Source organism: Tenrec ecaudatus, chromosome 4 (assembly GCF_050624435.1).
Source record: "Tenrec ecaudatus isolate mTenEca1 chromosome 4, mTenEca1.hap1, whole genome shotgun sequence".
NCBI lineage: Eukaryota > Metazoa > Chordata > Mammalia > Afrosoricida > Tenrecidae > Tenrec > Tenrec ecaudatus.
The window spans coordinates 92,159,628-92,177,847 of NC_134533.1; the positions used below are offsets into that span (position 1 = coordinate 92,159,628).

The 18,220-nt window shown below is 44.0% G+C and overlaps 1 protein-coding gene across 1 annotated transcript; it reads right to left on the reverse strand.

Annotated features, from left to right (window-relative positions):
* Window positions 1–4,706: 4,706 nt before the first annotated feature.
* On the reverse strand, window positions 4,707–16,950 carry CWC15 (CWC15 spliceosome associated protein). The gene is made up of 7 exons (XM_075546473.1): window positions 16,812–16,950; window positions 15,211–15,351; window positions 14,146–14,258; window positions 10,704–10,792; window positions 9,735–9,848; window positions 5,686–5,804; window positions 4,707–5,104 (listed from the first exon to the last, which is right to left on the reverse strand). The coding sequence occupies exons 2-7, from the start codon at window positions 15,339–15,341 to the stop codon at window positions 4,975–4,977; spliced, it is 696 nt and encodes a 231-aa protein (XP_075402588.1). The 5' UTR covers window positions 15,342–15,351; window positions 16,812–16,950; the 3' UTR covers window positions 4,707–4,974.
* Window positions 16,951–18,220: the final 1,270 nt, after the last annotated feature.

Below are 18,220 nucleotides of genomic sequence, written 5' to 3' on the forward strand. Positions count from 1 at the left end.
ATCAATTAGCTGTGTCGTGTGGGGCAGGTGAAGGGTGAGAAGAAAGCTAAATGAAGACCTCTCAGTACTCAAGTGTGCCCTAAGTCATGTATCCTTTCTTAGGAATTTACTGAGGATGTAGTTCATAGGGAAAAGCCTCAGTGCCATTAAGTCGATTCCAACCCATAGCCACCCTACAGGAGAAGGTGGAATGGAGTCCGTAAATCCTTACAGGATCTATGTGCACATACTTATAGGTTTAAGGTAGCAGAAGGACATCGGGCCTCCACTCAAGTACTCCCTCAATGCAAGAATACTTTGTTCTATTAAAGTGGCATTCTATGATGCTTACTTTCCCAACACAACCGCTGAAGACAAAGCGGATGAATAAGCAAATGTGGTGAAGAAAACTGATGGAGTCCGGCTATCAAAAGATATAGCATCTGAGGTCTTAAAGGCTTGAAGGTAAACAAGTGGCCATCTAGCTGAGAAGCAACAAAGCTCACTTGGAAGAAGCACACCAGCCTGTGTGATCACAAGGTGTCAAAAGGATCAGGCATCAAAGAACAAAAAATCAGCGGGGAGGAGACAAGCCAGTCAGGGTGCCGTGTAGCCACTGATGACACATACAACTTTCCTCTAGTTCTTAAATGCTTCCTTCCTCCCGACTCTCGTGATCCTAATTCTACCTTATAAATCTGACTAGACCAGAGGATGTACACTGGTACAGAGAGGAACTGGAAACACAGGGAATCCAGGACAGATGATCCCTTCCAGACCAGTGGTGAGAGTGGCGATACCTGGAGAGTGGAGGGAAGGAGGGGAACCGCTCACCAGGACCTACATATAACCCCCTCTCTGGGGGACAGACAACAGAAAAGTGGATGAAGAACGATGTCAGACAGCGTAAGATATGACAAAATAATAATTTATAAATTATCAAGGGGAAAATGAGGAGTTGATACCAAGGGCTCAAGTAGAAAGCAAATGTTTTGAAAATGATGATGGCAACAAATATACAAGTGTGCTTGACACAATGGATGGATGAGCCCCAATAAAATAATTTTAAAAAGAAAAAGATGAAAATATTTTAGAAATAGGATTAAATCCCCCCAAATTATAATTCAAACCCCTTTCTTAAAAAAAAATTAAATTCTCATAAAATGTTGTAAGATTTCCGATTGTCTTTCTTACAATGCCTTCCTTTATTTACCTTGATTTAAAAATAGATTTTATTACATGCTATCTGTCGAGTCCTCTCTTTCTGAGAAGACCTTTTATAACCTTCCACTCAGAGCCATGCTCTATAGACTGAGGCATGGATGGCATCATAGAATTGCCTATGACTTTGAGAGCTTTTATCATTGCCTCTTTGGTTGAATCCCCTGCTTCCGGTGTCCCACAGCTTCCTCTTTATTTGCTCCTTTTCATGATCTCTCTCTCTTCCTTCTCCTCACCCCCGTCCCCCGCCCCACTTAGACGAGCTCTGGTGACTGCTAACCACAAGATGGGCAGTCCACCCCCTAGCTGCTCCAGGGAAGAAAGATGAGGCTTTCTGCTCCTGTAAAGATTTTTAAAAAATCATTTTATTGGGGGCTCATACAACTCTGATCACAATCCATGCATGCATCCATTGTGTCAAGCACAGTTGTTACCATCATCATTCTCAAACCATTTTCTATTTGAGCCGTTGCTATCAGCTCATTTTTCCCCTCCCTCCCCCACGAACCCTTGATAATTTACAAGTTATTATTTTGCCTTTTTACAGTCTGACTTCTCCCTTCACCCACTTTTCTGTTGTCCGTCCCCCAGAGAGCAGTTTATATGTAGATTCTTTTGACCAGCTCCCCCTTTCTATATATTTTCATCTTTATAGAATCAAGCATGGCTATCTTGTTTTCTGCTTTGGCTATCATGCTTTAAAAGATGATCCCAGCTCAATGTTAAATATATATTTATTGATACTTTGCTCTCGTAAATTTTTAATTTCCTTTAAATCCTGGAGAACTTGTGAGGTAGCTATAGGCAGAGAACAGCTGTTGGCACCTGAGGCCTTGAAAGTATTCCCTTAGGTCACTATCTAAATTTTTTCGAGCTGACGAAAACGTCACTGAAGACTTGTTCTCAGTGTTCTGGAAGGCAGACTTCTGAGCTCAGGCGCCCGTAGGGTTGGTTTGTCCTGAATCCCTGAGGGAGAATCCGCACGGTGCTTCTGCCTTCCAGTAAGAGCAGTCGGAGCATTCATTCCCAACATGGAGATGCAGTACCTGCTGTCCCTTTTCATGCTGTTCTTCCTGTTTGCGTGGCCGCCTTCTCTTAAGTGGACACCCGTCATGGTGGTTTAGGGCCTACGCTCCTGGGCAGTATGACCTCATGCTAAGTAATTACTTTTGTAACGATGCTTTTTCCAAACAAGATCACCTTCTCAGGCACTGGAGAATAGGACATGCACTTAACCTTTCGGAGGAACACAACCCATCACACATAGTAAAAACTTAAACTGTAGCTGATCTGAATCTGGGCAAAATATTTTGTTTTCTATCCTCTCAGAAAGTAGACAGGGAGGATGATTTAGGGAGCAGCTACAAACCCATTTCTCACCACTTCCCCATCGAGGAGTGCTGATGGTGCTGCTGAGTAAGCACTGAACTGCTAATGAAAAGATGGGTGGTTTGAAACCACCTCCGGTTCCACAAGATGAAGCTTTCTACTCCTGTAAATAGTGTTTGGACAGAGATGGGTGAAGGGAAACAGAGTCCATGTGAAAGAAGCACATCAGCCAGTATGACCCAAGGATTGTAAATAACACAATCCAAATCTGGAGGAGGAAATGGTATCAGAGTTTAAATTGTGGACACTTCGGTTTGAAGACGACTATGGTTTGTAGAAGCCCTAAATCCATTTGCAGGCTCCCCACATGTATTAAGCCTAAAGTGAATCCCCTCTGAACACAGTCGACCGATACGATTAGCCTTGTTATCAAACAGTAGTATAAAGTTGATTGTGGCACATAGGTTAAAATGTAATCTCATCTCTTTTTGGACCCACTTAATAGTGGTTTCAGTTTAAAAATGTAGCAGACATACAGCTGGGTTAAGTCTCTGGTGAATCTCCTCGGAGCGGAGAATGGCTTGGTATATCACGCAGAATGCATTAGAAAGCAAATTACTGCAGGTATACATTAACATTTTAACATCATTTGATCTCCCTTTTGACCCACCTGAAGTTTCTTTTAATGTATTCGACCCTTTTGATTGAGGTTTGTAGTTTTGGGTGGGGATATGGTTGGCTGTTTTCTTGTATATGAAAACAGGATATGTAAATCTCGGGACAGTAACTGGATTAATGGTTCCCTGGGGGCATGCCAGGGGAGGTGAGAGGGGGGCGTGTAAATGGAGCTAAAAAAAATGAGAAATGTTCTACAATTGATTGTAGTAATGACGGTACTATTCTTGATGTGATTAAACTATTGAATTGTATGATGTGAATTGTGTCAATAAAACTTTTTTTTAAAAGTCTCAAAAACCCACAGGGCACATCTACCCAGTCAGAGGGTCACCGGGCCAGCACCAACTCAGTGGCCATGACCAACGAGGTCAAAGGAGCCCTGGTGGCACTGTCCCCTAAGCGCTGGGTTGCTCACCACCAGCAACTCTGTGGAAAAGGACGAGCCTAATGTGTTCCCTAAGAACTGACAGCATCAGAAATGCCGAGTGGGAAACTTGGAAGGCCGTGGTTGGTTTTCTTGAACTAAGGAGACACCTTGGTCAGATTTCTCTACCAGCAGGGTTCTGCACCTAGATGTAGGAGACTTCTTCCTCATCCGGCTTGGGTGCCTACAGCTGGAGGCTCTGGGCCTCAGTAGCAGTCTCCTCCCGTTGCTGTCACCTCATCCCTTTTGTTCGCTATTGTCTCACACAGGCCACAGGGAGCTGCCCTCTTTGGCTACTATTTCACTACCAGAAAGACTAACCTGTCTGACTATAAAAGGGTGTTACCTTATTGGTTATTGAAAATTAATGTAAAGGCATTTTATAAATTGTAAAGCTGGAAGAAAATGTGTTGAGATTAAATGGGCATTAACATAAAAACACATGAAGCTAAAATCATTCAAAGTCAGCAATTTTAATTAAGTAGCTCTTGCTGATTAATTCACTGGAGTCAGGTATTTATATTGCCATTCTTAATTAAAAATAAAGTTTTAACATTGAAGGCTTCTTAAGAATTATAATCAAAATATTCAAATTTTTTGTAAATGAACTGTTTGAGAACTTAGTTAGGAATCACCTGAGAATCTTTAACTCATGGGCGATCTTGTTAACAGTAGATTCTGCTTCATTAGCTCAGGTGGAAATGCAAGTTCTCAACATGGGAACAAACCACAGAGAACCCACTGGAAGCCCTGAGAACAGTTGGGTGCCCTGGGTTCCTCCGTGTGCCAGGGGGCCCTTGTCGGAAGGCCAAAGAAGAGAAAGGAGGGGTTGCAAACTCAAGAGACGGCCCCATGCTCCCTCAGACACAAACTTGGGGCAGTGGCTGATGACACTCTTCCACATCCAACCCTATCATCTTTCAGGAAGGAACTGACCTTACAAATTAGTGTCAGAAAAAAAATGAGGGAGAAAGTGAATGCAGCAAAAAACATGAAACAGTCACTTTTCTTTTCAAAAGAACATATGCAACTCCTTATCAACTACACAGCAACAGCAAAATGTTGGCAACACATATTTGGAGTTTAGACTATTAAAATATTTATTAAAAGCCCAATCTTTTCTTCTGCTATTAAAAAGAAAACACATGGTTGGAAACATTGGAGGAAAAAATTCAAGTCCATTGCCTAACAATGTCAAACAAACAAAAGAAATGCTGCAATTTAAAACTAGGGAAACCTATACACAATGGAGAGAGAGGAGTCAAGGGGAACCTAACTAGAATAAAGCCAGAACAATCCTTTACACAGTTTACAATTTTAATCATTGAGCACATAAAACTGTACTACTTAATATATTTCTCCATGAACTTTTTGTGAAATTCAGATCGCAGTGTATCATTTACAAATCGTTTGTCTTTCTTCTGATCATCTACACCTTTTGCACAGTTCTTGAAGACAACATCATCATCCCACCTGAAAGAAAAACAAACATGCAAACAAAACCATGATGAGGTTCCCAAAAGGGAAAAGCACACCACAAGCATCCAGAATGTAAATACCTTAGAATTATTCTCACTATTCTCTTTTGCAGGTTATTCTGGAACTACTCCTAATTCAAATTTTATATAGTAAAATATCCGAAAACAGAGAACATTCATTTTGTACTGGAATAATAGGATGCTATTATGCGTCTATCAAGAATACTATGAAGACGATATTCCTTATTAATGAGATGTGAGAACAATGATAAGCTTAGTACACTGAGTCCTCCTGAGGACTCTACACATCTAAGGGTGGTTTTGGGGGTCCCAACACATACACCTGAAATGTAAATCTCACACAGGGTCAAGGACTCAGTTTATTCCTTTATCTCAAGTCCTTAGAATAATATCAGGCACACTGCAGGCTATTAAAATACTGAAAATAGTTATTTCCTCTTTCATAATTTCAAAATCCGAGACATTACCAGTGGGAGATTTTAGAAGCTTTGCATCACATACTTTGCAGTACAACTATTAATCTGTATCTATGCTTCACTTACATACATAGCGTACCTTCTCTTAACTTTGAAGTTGGCCTGCGGCTGGGACGGGCCAGTGAGATTAAGGAGTGGGTTTCCACTCAGAATGTTTTCCATACGGATCCTTTCTTCTTCAGCCTTTTGTTCTTGTTCCTGTCAAAGGCAATGACCATTTATTCACATTAATAATTCTCAGGGTCAAATCTGTTTTTTCACCATTAAGAATTCATCGAATATTACATATACAGTTTCCATTTTTCTATTATCATAAATGAACAAATAGATGAACAGATTGTTCTTTTTCCTTTTCAGTGAAAAGCAAAGTAACACTGTGGTTTTTTTTCCCTGTTGATACTTATCTCAGATGTAATTTGTCATTGGGGTAACCCTCTTCAATTTTTGTCCTATGTTTTTCTGTATATGAAACCCAAGATTGATGAATCTATAGACAGCAAATAGAATAAGGATTCTTGGGGTATACTACAGTTGTGTGTGTCAGGGGATGGGGGTGCAGGTAAAGGGGAGCTGCTAAAAACTGATTTAAAGACAGCAATTGTACAATAAGGCTTGATGTGATTGAACTTTGGAAATACATGTGTATTGGCTCACAATAAAATAGTTTCAGAAACAAAAAAATCATCTTTTAACAGGAGCAAAACAGTAACACTTGATAGCCCAAAAGATGAAATAACAATTCTCCTTGGGGACAAATTTCTTAACTAGCTCATATTAAAAAGAAAAAGATTGTTATAATTATGGAGAATAGGTAAACATCAAGTAGGGTTATTTTTCGTTTGTTTTCTTCTGAAAGCCGTAACCCATGGCTATGGAGTCAGTTCCCACTCACAGTGCCCCCACTGGGGTTTCAGAGGAACCCCTGCTTTACAGGGGCAGGCAGTCTCATCTTTCTCCCACAGAGCAAATGTTGGGTTTGAACTGCTGAACTTGTTGAATGGTGACGTGACAGTGCCACCAGCGCTCCTTTTAAGAAGCCACAGACCACGAGAAATCACATAATCAAATAATTTCACGTTTTGATATAAAGGTCTCATGTTTGCCTCATACATTCATTAGTCTCTTCCAATCTTGAAATTTTATGAAATGCATATTTCAACCTACCATATATACTCGAGTATAAGCCAACCCAAGTATAAGCCAGGGTACCTAATTACTACCTGGGAAACCAGAAAAAATGATTGACTCGAGTATAAGCCTAGGGTGGAAAATGCAGAAGCTATTGGTGAGCTTCAATAATCAAAACAAATGAAAATTACTAAAAATTGAGACATCAGTGCGGTATTTACATTTATTTTAAATAAAAAACACAAATAAAAGGACAAGTCATTTAACATTAGTAAACCAGGACAGTAAGGGGAAAATAGGTTCAACAAAAACAATAAGGTACCAACGATACTTTAAGAGTACTATTCCGAGATCAGCAACCAAGCTAAAATGTAAAGAGTTAAAATCCTTCAAAACTGGATTCCTCATCGTCATCCGTATCCCTATGCAGAGCTTCAGCTGGTGTGAGGTCATCATAGACGCTGTCCTCACTGAGATCACCATCATCACCATCACTGCTGTCATTTTCATACAAAGCGCAGTCTTTACTTCTATCCATAGCATTACTAAAACTACATTTCTGGAAGGCACGTTGCACCATGTCTTCTGGAATGTCTTCCCATGCATCTCAAACCCACTTTGCTATTAACTGTATGTCAGACGTCATGAGATTTCCTCCTTTTGTTATTCAGGCTTGACCAGATGACATCCATTCATGCCACACCCTTCGCACACGGTCTTTAAAAGGCTTATTCAGATACACGTCATAGGATGGCTCTGACTGGTTAGATGTGAGTAAACAAACATTCAAAGCCCTGCAGTGTCAGTGGTGCTTTGAATGAACAGCGGAGAAACTGCAATCACCCATGAGATAATGGGCACTCATCCCATTACCTGGGGGGTGGGCAGCGAGATGTTATACCTCGCTGGGGTACCACTGACCCGTGTATAAGCCGAACCCCAGTTTTTCAGCACACTTTTGTGCTGAAAAACTCTGCTTACACACAAGTACATATGGTAGTTTTTTCTTGAAATACATACTTAAATTGCTTTAAAGATGGGTCTGGCTGTTCCCATCTTGGAAACCCAAAGGGAGAGTTCTCCTTTGTGCAATAGTCGCTGTATGAATCAGAACTGACTCCAAGGCAGTGGGGTCTGGTTTTATGCATCCAGAGATATTAGCAAATCAGAAGACTGTGGAATTAAAATGCTGCCCCCTGGTGGTATACAAGTGACAATAGGAATGCTTCTACAATTCTGATTTATAATCATATTATCAAAACACAGCTATTGTAAGAATGTTCTCCTCTGCCAAACTTTGGAGCTTCTGGTGGATACAAATGGTTAACAGGCCTGCCAGCCTGGCAGCTTACCACAAGACAGAAGTTTCACAAACTCGGGAGTCCTGATCTTCTAAGAAATTAGTCACTGAAAACTCGAAGGGGCTCATTTGTTTCTTTTTAAATGCTAATCTTTGAAGAGAATTGTACTTTGAAATATTTTTTCTAGTTGCAATTCCACCAGTCTAAATCCTATCCCAAGAAGGCTATGTAAATTGTTCCGTCTGTTACGATCTGTCTAAATGTAGTTTTTCAAGATTCCTATCATTAACCTGTTAAGTTTTTTTGTCAAGTTGCCCCATAACCCTTTTTAAAAAGGTTAAGAGCAATCTTTTGCTGAAATGCAATCTTCCACAAATGCCTATTAAACTGAGCTGTTGTGGTTAAAACGGGATGGACAACTGTCCTTCCACGTCTCACAAGCTACTCAACTTCAAAAGCAGAGGCCAGCACCTTTCTTTTTATCTGCCTAACCATACCCAGAAACCTGGGCGTCGTCCCTGAAGCAGTATCCTGTCAATCACTCTATCTGGTCAAGTTGACCTCCCTGGTATCTCTGTCAGCACTGGCTCCTTCTCTCAAGTTCAACTATCACCCAGCTAAAGATTCTCAGAAGTCTGTGTGAGGATTACTGCAACCGCCACCTGGGCTCTTTCCAAAATCCCCATCTAGAATCAATCTCCTACCTGTGGAAATCAACCAACTCCTCCTAGTCTCAGAACAAAATTAAAACTCCTTTAGCATGGCTTGCAAACCTGTGCTTGTTGCTCCCACTTTACCTTATTGTTACTACTATCAATAATTCACCCCAAGTTTCCAGTTCCAGATATGGATCCATAGTAACTTCATCATGGAAATTCTCTAATGATTTACCTGTCATGGATTCAATTCTATTAGAGCCTCTTAAGGACCTTTCATGTCGCCTTAATGAGAATCTTAAGAATAGTATTCTGACTGAACACAACTCTGAAGTGTAGTCGGGTCAGAGTCAGCCAGGTGAAGGAAGGGCAGCTTCTTTTCAGTGGTCATGACGGTTAAAAGAACATAGCTCAAGATGCCATAGATTTTTTTTGTTTCATCAGATTCAATGGATTCCCACCCCCACCTCCCACATGGATTATTTTCACAACACTAAGTCATTCAGTATAGTTTTCAAATAATGTATCATTTCTTAAAACATTTTTTGTACAGATTGTACAGCATTTTATGGTACTATTGGTGGGGCTGATGCGATTGACATTTGTAATGTTTTAAAAGCTTTCAAATAAAATATGATATACCAGTATGTAGGCTTACGTATGTGAATTTTCTAATATTACAAACTAGTAACATTTTGAGTCCCATTTTGCGTAGTATTCTATAAAAGATTTATGGGCTGAAGATGTACATTCAAAATGACAGTTATCAGTAATCTTCAAAAAAATGAATGATTAAGATTTAAATAAATTCAAAATATGAATAACTCAATTTGTGTTGAGGATCACAAGTAAAAAAAACAAACATTTTTGTAACTAGAAAACAAAACACTTTTAATCCTATTTATACTACTCCTTGAGTTAGACATTCTTTTCTCTCATGTGTGCTCTCACACGGTGAAGAGATTGCCTATGGCTTTCAGGGCATTCTTTGAGCATGTGTCAGGTGGTGGAAAAGACAGAAACACTTAACACTGGAGTCTTACCTTCCTGGCCTGCTCTTCAGCTCTTTCTTTTTTAATTTTTTCTAGTTCTGCAAGGAGCGCTGCCGTGTCATCATCATCACTTTCCTCCTCAAAATCTTCATCTTCATCCTCCTCCTACACCAGATAACATGGTCCAAATATAGGAAGAAAAAATGCCCATCATTTCTTCTGTCTCATTTACTTGACCTTATGAAATCTTGGGGGACAGGATTAACTTCCTTAATGGGAATGATTAATGTACTCAAATATTATGATTAAAACCAACAATCAACCAACATATAAAGCCCCACTACCCAGCCTAAGAATTCTTAATATATGTCTTAGGGATTGCAACAGCACACAGTCTAACAAAATACCTTTACGATTTATATGGCAGGCCAGAAGGAAATTTACTTATGATAACATTTCTAAAACTAACAAATGAACTGTACTGCAAAACAGTACAACGTTCTCAAAAAGTGAAATACTTTTATGTAAAACAAAATAACTCCAAGTTAGCAAGTTTGGACATTCAAAATAAATTTAAAAATCAAATTTTAAAAGGTGCCATATTCTCAGATTGTCTCAAGTGAGTAACCATTAAATCTCAGTAAACTTTTTCTCTCATTACATTTTAATTACTATTAGTCAACTAGAACTAACTGCTGACATATATGCTTCATTAGAAGCTCCCTATGAGAGGCAACTCATAGGAAGAGGCTTCCTGGGTGGAGTGCTGGGTCCAGGCAGTGCAGTGGGAAGACTGCCCTCCAGAGTTGTACAGCAAACAAGTCACCCAACTGCTCCGTTTATGATAGGGAAACACAGTCTTTCCTTCGTCCAGCACGTAGTAAGACATTTCACCTTAAAGCCAAAATTTGAAGCTTAACAGAAGACTATATGTAATCACAAGTAAAAATAAACACAAGTTACTGAAAATTACTGAATACCCATTATCGGAGTGAACGAAAAGAGGGAAATCACACATACATCTGTGAGAGGATCATCCGCATCAAGGTTGGCGGCAGGAATCTGGTCGAGTCTGGGCTTCTTTGACACTGAAGAAGAGGTTGTATGTTCTGGGGAAAAACAATGATCATTAAGCGAGCTGAAACAAACACTGTCAATGCCTATCACGCTTTAGATGTGTGGGCACCAAATGCTTAGATTATAAGCATCATGACATCAGAGATCACAGCTGCACTCACAACCAAAAAACTCAAAGCCTTCAAGCCAGTCCTGACTTGCAGCTGTGTCTCTTTGGTAGTTTATTCAGCTTTCTCCCAAGCAGCAGCTGATACATCTGAACCACCAACCTTGTGGTTAGCAGGCCCCTGTTCAACTGACATCACCACCAGGGGTCCTGGTACCTAGCACAGGCCCTGGCAAATAAGCCTATGGCCAATATTTGTTAAACGAATTTATTAAAAAGTTTATTTTGAAACTGTGGCTTCATTCAGGAAATATGAGTTTAGGTATGCTAAATCACATATAGAATCACATACAGATCCTGCCCCTCCCCCGGAAAGAATTTGTTCCAAAGGACAACATTGACTCTGCAGCTCCGGGAGATGGACATATCTGATCAGAGCACACGGGAGCAGATGAAGGGGCAGGAGGAGAGAGTGGAACACAGCCTGGCCCACCAGGCCGTGAGGATGATGTTCCTGAGTAGAGCAGCCAGTCCACAGAGAGAACAACATGGCTGGCCCCAATATGAGACATGATGCCCCTCAGTGACTAAGGGCAATACAGGGGACAGCACCGGAGACACAGTGTGGGAATTGCACCTGACCTGATCCCACCACACCGAGGCAAAGCACTGGGGGAGTGCAGCGGAACAGCAAAGGAATGGAGTGGCAAGGTCCCCAGGGAATGCTGAAAGTGGACTTTGGGGCCAGGGCGTGGTGCCCCAACAGACTGGACTGGAAAACGCTCCTAAGGGCCAGCAAACGATCCCTGAAGCTTTTCTTTTGTGAAGTGTTTTGTTTTGTTCTTTGTCAGTGGTTTGTTTTTGTTGTCTGGTTGTATACTGTTGCTTTGTTTTCCCCTGTCTTGTTTTCGCGCATGTTAGTGTCTCCACAGGTCTGTCTGAATAGGACAGGCGGGATGAACTATCTGGAGGAAAAACAACGGGACCGACAGTTCCAGGGGGACTTGGGGTGGGGGGGGTAAGGAAGTGGTGTTAACAAACACAGGGACAAGGGAACAACATGGGATCCAAAATGTAAAGAGGTGGGAGTGGCAGGCCTGGTGGGGAATGATCAAGGGTAAGCTTGCTTAGAGAAGAGGTATACTCTAGCCCAGGTGGTGACGAAGCATGGTAGTAGGGCAGGAGGAAAGTCAAGGGAGATGGAGGAAAGAGCTAGGAGTAAAAGGGCATTTATGGAGGTCTAGACAAAGACATGTACATGCAAATATATATAGGAGGATGGGGAAATAGATCTATGTGTCTATATTTATAGGTTAAGTATTAAGGTGGTGGAAGGACCTTGGGCCTCTACTCAAACACTCCTTCAATGCATGAATACTTTCTTTTATTAAATTGGAACTCTATGATGCTCACTCTCCCGACACAACTGCTGAAGCCAAAGTGGGTGAACAAGTAAATGTGGTGAAGAAAGCTGATGGTGCCTGGCTATCAAAAGAGATAGTGACTGGGGTCTTAAAGGCTTGAAGATAAACAAGCGGCCATCTAGCTCAGAAGCAACGAAGTCCACATGGAAGAACACACCAGCCTGTGTGATCGAGTGGTCCCGAAGGGATCAGTTACCAGGCATCAAAGAACAAAAAATCATATCATTGACTGCACACCTCCATGATAGGATCGCTGAAGACAAATGGGTGCATAAGCAAATGTGGTGAAGAAAGCTGATGGTGCCCGGCTATCAAAAGAGATAGTATCTGGGGTCTTAAAGGCTTGAAGGTGAACAAGCGGCCATCTAGCTCAGAAGCAAATAAGCCCACATGGAAGAAGCACACCGGCCAGTGCGATCACGAGGTTTCAAAGGGACGAGGTATAAGGCATCATGCAAAAAAAAAAAAAAAGATATGTGTGTATATGTATATATATGTGTGTATGTATGTGTATACACACACACACACACACACACACCATATTGAATGAAGGGGGAAGTGCAGAATGGAGACCCAAGGCCCAAGTGTCGGCCAATGGAGATCCCCTCATAGAGGGGTTTAGGAGAGGAGATGGGTCAATCAGGGTGCGAGGTAGTACCGATGAAGAACACAGCTTTCCCCCAGATCCTAGATGCTTCCTCCCCCCAACTACCATGATCCGAATTCTACCTTGCAGGGCTGGATAGGGCAGAGGTTGTACACTAGTACATATGAGGGCTGGAGGCACAGGGAATCCAGGGTGGATGATACCTTCAGGACCAAGGGTGTGAGGGGCGATGCTGGGTGAGTGGAGGGTGAGTGGGTTGGAAAGGAGGAACTGATTACAAGGATCCACATGTGACCTCCTCCCTGGGAGAGGGACAGCAGAGAAGCGGGGGAAGGGAGACTCCGGATAGGGCAATATATGACAAAATAACGATGTATAAATTACTAAGGGCACATGAGGGAAGGGGGAGTGGAGAGGGAGGTGGGAGGAAAAAAAAAGAGGACCTGATGCAAAGGGCTTAAGTGGAGAGCAAATGCTTTGAAAATGATTGGGGCAGGGAATGTATGGATGTGCTTTATACAATTGATGCATGTATATGTATGGGTTGTGATAAGAATTGTATGAGCCCCTAATAAAATGTAAAAAAAAATTAAATTAAAACAAAAAGAATCACATACAGAAAAAGATTTATTATGGATACCTCTAGATGCCCCCATCTGTTTATTGTTTTGGGGTGCCTTTGAGTTGATTTCAACTCAGCGATTCCAGGTGACAGACTAGAAGAACTGTCCCATAATATTTTCCAGGCTATAATATTCTAGCTCAGTGGTTCTCAACTTTCCTAGTGCCGCAACCCTTTCATACAGTTTCTCATGTTGTGGTGACCCCCCAGCCATAAAATTATTTCATTGCTACTTCCTAACTACAATTTTGCTACTGTTATGAATCGGGGAACCCTGTGAAAGGGTCGCTCGACCCACAGGTTGAGAACCACTGTTCTAGAGTGGACTGCCAGAATTTTATCTCAGTGAGCCTCTGGGTCAGTTTCAACAAACAACCTTTCAGCCAGCAGTCAAGTGCCTAAAAATGTCTCATTGGTGTAAACAGTAAAAAATCACCTAATCTGAAAGTATAAAAGAGAAGAATATGGAATTAACCTAAGCCATCACATCTAATCAGCTCATTTAAGGAACACCGCGCCCACACCAATATTTTAAAACACACATATTAATCTTTTCCAATTACAACATGATAAACTGTGTCCAACACGACGGTTTCTGAGACAAATGTTCAGTTCCAGAGAAGTACCTCGGGTTGGCCGATCTCTATTTTTCTCCCGTGCGGCAGCTCTCTCTCTCTCTTCCAATTCTCTTCTGAAGTCACGGTTGCGAACTTCTTCAGGGGCATCCTGAGTGGTTTGTCTACAGTAGAAATAAACCAAAACAAATTGTTACTCAAAATGCACAGTCGTTCACATGAAAGACAATCCACAAAAGCTCACCTTGTCTCCAAGTATAAAATAACCCAATGAGATCACTACTTTAATCTGATGGTTACTCAGTCAACCTTGTGATGTTTTCACTAATTTAAGAAGCCTAAAGTCATACATATATTTTCTCATAATAAGGATGCAAATTAAAGTATCTTTAATTGTAAATTAAAATGAAGGGCTTGTTATTACATATTACTGTTTTTGAAACGGCTTTACTGAAGCCAGGGATAGGTTTAATCCGGTACTGACCAGTGCTATCTGAGGATAGTTACACATACAACACCCCCACCCCCCCACCCCCAACAGTAATTAGCAAAACTTCTGGTAGCAGTGTACAATCACAGAGCAGTTTTCATGTGAAGCACACTCTGTTGTTGCTGTTGGATGCCATAGGGTGAACTCTCCACCAGTAGGGACCCCAGGTGACAGAGTTGAGTGCCCCCCTGGGGTTTCTAGGCTGTAATTATTAAATGAACAAATTAGCAAGCCTGTCCCCACTGGAGCCACAGGATGATGTCTAACCATTAATCTCTCAGTTAACCACCAAACTCAAATTCACTGCCCTTAAGTCAATTCAGACGCACAGTGACACCCTAAGCGCAGGATCAAACTGCCCCTGTGGGTTTCAAGACTGTCGATCTTGACAGAAGTCGAAAGCATTATCTGGCTCCCATGAACTGCTGACCTTGCAGTTAGCAGCCCAACATAACTCAACAGCCACTGGGGTCCTTTTACTTAACCACCAGGATCCCTAAAATAAACTCAATGTCAAAGAAAATAAATAACTTATGATGCAATGCAAATCTGCCTTTACCTCATGTTCATGCCATCTGAGAAGTCTTTCTCGCTTCTGCATAAAGGAAGCTGAAAGCATTATTTACCTGTATTTTATCTTTGTGTGAGAGGGTAGGTCTCTGCTGGAATACTGCTTTGACAGTTGGCTCAAATCGCCTTCTCCTTTTCCTCTTCCACCTCTTGCAGGTTCAAAAGTTGGCCTGGCTGCTGTAGTCATTTTTTATATGCTTTGAACAAAAAACAATACCAAGTTATTTCCAGTTTGATACACTGCCACTGTAGAAAACATGAGTTTTCTCACAAGAATCATCCTTGTGAGACCGTATCTCAAACTCAAGACTGAAAACCTCATTGCTACCAGCAGCAATCATCATCTGATGGGAGCTGCGAGAGTGGCTCAGTGTCCCCAAATCGCCTGTTTCTTCTAACAGGGAAGTTATCAAAGAGATGAACGACACATAAACCTAAGATGTCATCTTTAACCAGTTCAAAATATACTGGGGAGTCTTGGCAGCACAGGGGGCTATGCGTTGCACTGCAAATGGACCCAACTCACTAGTCATTATGTGGGACAACGATGAGGCTGTCTGTTCGTCTCAGAAAACTCAAGAGGGGCAGCTCTATCTACAGGGTCACTATAAACCAGAACCCACTAGACGGCAGGGAGCTTGGTTTCTGGTACACAAGGAATAGCTCCTTGGCCAGCTCCTATGAGGTTAAAAAAAATCAACAAGAGATTTGAATATATTTTTCACTTTTCCCTCTTCTGGCTGCATGGCCTCAGGCAAATCACTCAGCTTAAATGGTGCCATCTGAAGCGCGAGGACCCTCCTCATGGCGCTGCTCTGCGCGTCCACACACTGTACAACGGTCTGCGACTGCGCTTCAAACACGCTGGCGTTTCCCGACACCGGTGGCACCCTCCAGCCAGTGGGCTAGTGACCTCGAACGCGCGCAGGCATTCGCGGTGCGGGAGTTCCGCAGCCTCAGGGCGACCCCGGGGGTTTCCGGGACGCTGTGTGCGGGAGCAGAAGGCCAAGCAAGTGCTCGACACGAAGATCGCGGCCCAAGGCGTTCACCACGACACACAAACACACACACGGGCCTTTTAAAAAAATCACTGACGACGAAATGCACGGCCCCGGCGAAGTTACTGGCAAAGTGTGCACGGGCAGAGTGAGCCAGCCCTGTGGTCGCTGCCATCACCCTAACGGGCTGCAGGTCTTCGGAAGGGGAGGCTCTCCGGGCGGCGCGAGCCAAACACCAAGACACTCCCGGGGGCTTGGTCCCACGACGTGAAGCCGGCCCAGGCCTAGCAGGTGTGGGCAGGAAAATCGCGCTGGCGTCGCAAGGGCCCTTCCATCTGGTTTCGCACACGCTTCGTGTTTTTCAAAAGAACGGGAGCGGGGAGAGGGCGGGGGAGAGGCTCACTGCCCGGGCGGGCGCCGCTCGGCGGACCGGGGCCTGTTTTGTCCGCGGCCTGTGGCGGAAGACTCGCCGCCCCCTCACGGCGCCCCGCTGGGCGTCCGCGGCCCAGAGCCCCTCAGCTTCGCCAGCGGAGCGGCCCCCGCCGGCCTAGCAGGTCGCGACGGCGCCCGACCCCGGAGCCCCAGCCGCCCCGGGCCCCCCTCTGCCCGGCGCCGCCGCCGCGGAGCCCCGGCCCCGACGACCACGGCAACCCGCTGACCTCGGGGCGCTCCCGGGGCCGAGGTCCGACGCGGCAGCCTCCGGAGATCACGCCGACACCATCACGCCCCGGGCCTCCCAGCTAGCTGCGCGCCCGACGCCCAGGACCCGGAAGCAAAATCGCGGCCGAGCCCAAAGGGCCGAGGCCGTGGAGGAAGTGGGCGTGGCGAGCGCAGGGGGCGGGCCCGAAGCGGCCCAGGGGGCGGGCGTTTGAAATCGGCGCCTCGCCGTCGGCAGACCCTGCACCTCGTTCCCTACCTTCGAGAGCCAATTACTTCATGTCTCTTCCGTCTCTTCCATCCCCGACCCCCCTCCCAGGCGCCTTCATTCCGGCTCTGCGTGGACGGCCAGCGCCGGGCAGCCGACCGCGGGCACACTCCCGGCTAGCGGGAGGCAGCGTGGGGCACGCTCACCCCCAACGGTCTCCTTCCAACGGCCGCTTCCTTTCGCCTCCGCTGGACCCTCCGAGCTAGCTGGGCTCCGGAAAAGCTAGTGTGCGTTTAATTGGACATGAAGAAGGAACAAGTATGTACGAGGGCAACCACGATCTTGATGAAGGTACCATGCCTGCAAAGCGAAGGCTGTGTTCGCATGGCCTGTTACAGTGTTTAACTGGGCAGCGAGTGGTCAGTTCCCGCGGGAGGAAAGACGGTGGGCATGGTAGCGGTGGATTCAGGGGTTCACCTGGCGTGGGCCGTTTAGAACGGCGGTCCCAACGGCCACAAGCTCGAGATGCAATCAGGAATAAAATGGCTCCGCCAGCGTTAGGTGGAGTTTTAATGACAGCTATCAAAAGCAAGGGGGGAAAAAATCACCCATCACCCCTCTCCTCCCTACCCCTCTCCCCCCAAGAAAAAGCACACTGAGGGCAGGGACCTTGTTTGTTTTCATCATCTCGGTAACTCTTCACACATGAGTGGGCCCTAGAAGAGATGTTCAATAAATACTTGTGGAACAAATGAAAATCGAACCGCCCCAATTCAATTTCTAATGTGAAGACCTCACAGAATTGAACATTCAAGGGCTATTTTCTGTCAAATTCTTGCTCTAAAATTAATATGGTGGAAGGTATAACTTGGAGAATAATCATTCCCTTCCCCTGTGAAGTTCAGGGGCGAAAAATACTGATTTTCCTTACTGTTGGTACTCCCCCCGACTTTGATCCCTCTCAGTAGCCGCATGACTGCCGTACTAATGGAATAGCCCGGATGATGTGGTGGTTGAAGTGCCCGGCTCATGGAAAGGCTGTTGGAACCAACTGCAGAAGAAAGACTTTGCATTCTGCTTCCTTACACATGAACAGCCTTGGGAACCCTGGGGGGCAGTCCACTCTGTCCAGTAGGGTAGGTCTTGGCTGAACGGACTGTTTGGCAATCTGTTACAGGAGTAGAAAGCCCCATCCTTTGGAGC

Excerpts from the sequence above, each read along its gene's own strand:
- CWC15 (XM_075546473.1), bottom strand. The coding sequence starts at position 15,341 with ATGACTACAGCAGCCAGGCCAACTTTTGAACCTGCAAGAGGTGGAAGA. Across the intron at positions 10,793-14,145 it reads TAGAGATCGGCCAACCCGAG|AACATACAACCTCTTCTTCA; the intron begins GTACTTCTCTGG and ends GTTTTTCCCCAG. Across the intron at positions 9,849-10,703 it reads CGGATGATCCTCTCACAGAT|GAGGAGGATGAAGATGAAGA; the intron begins GTATGTGTGATT and ends TATCTGGTGTAG.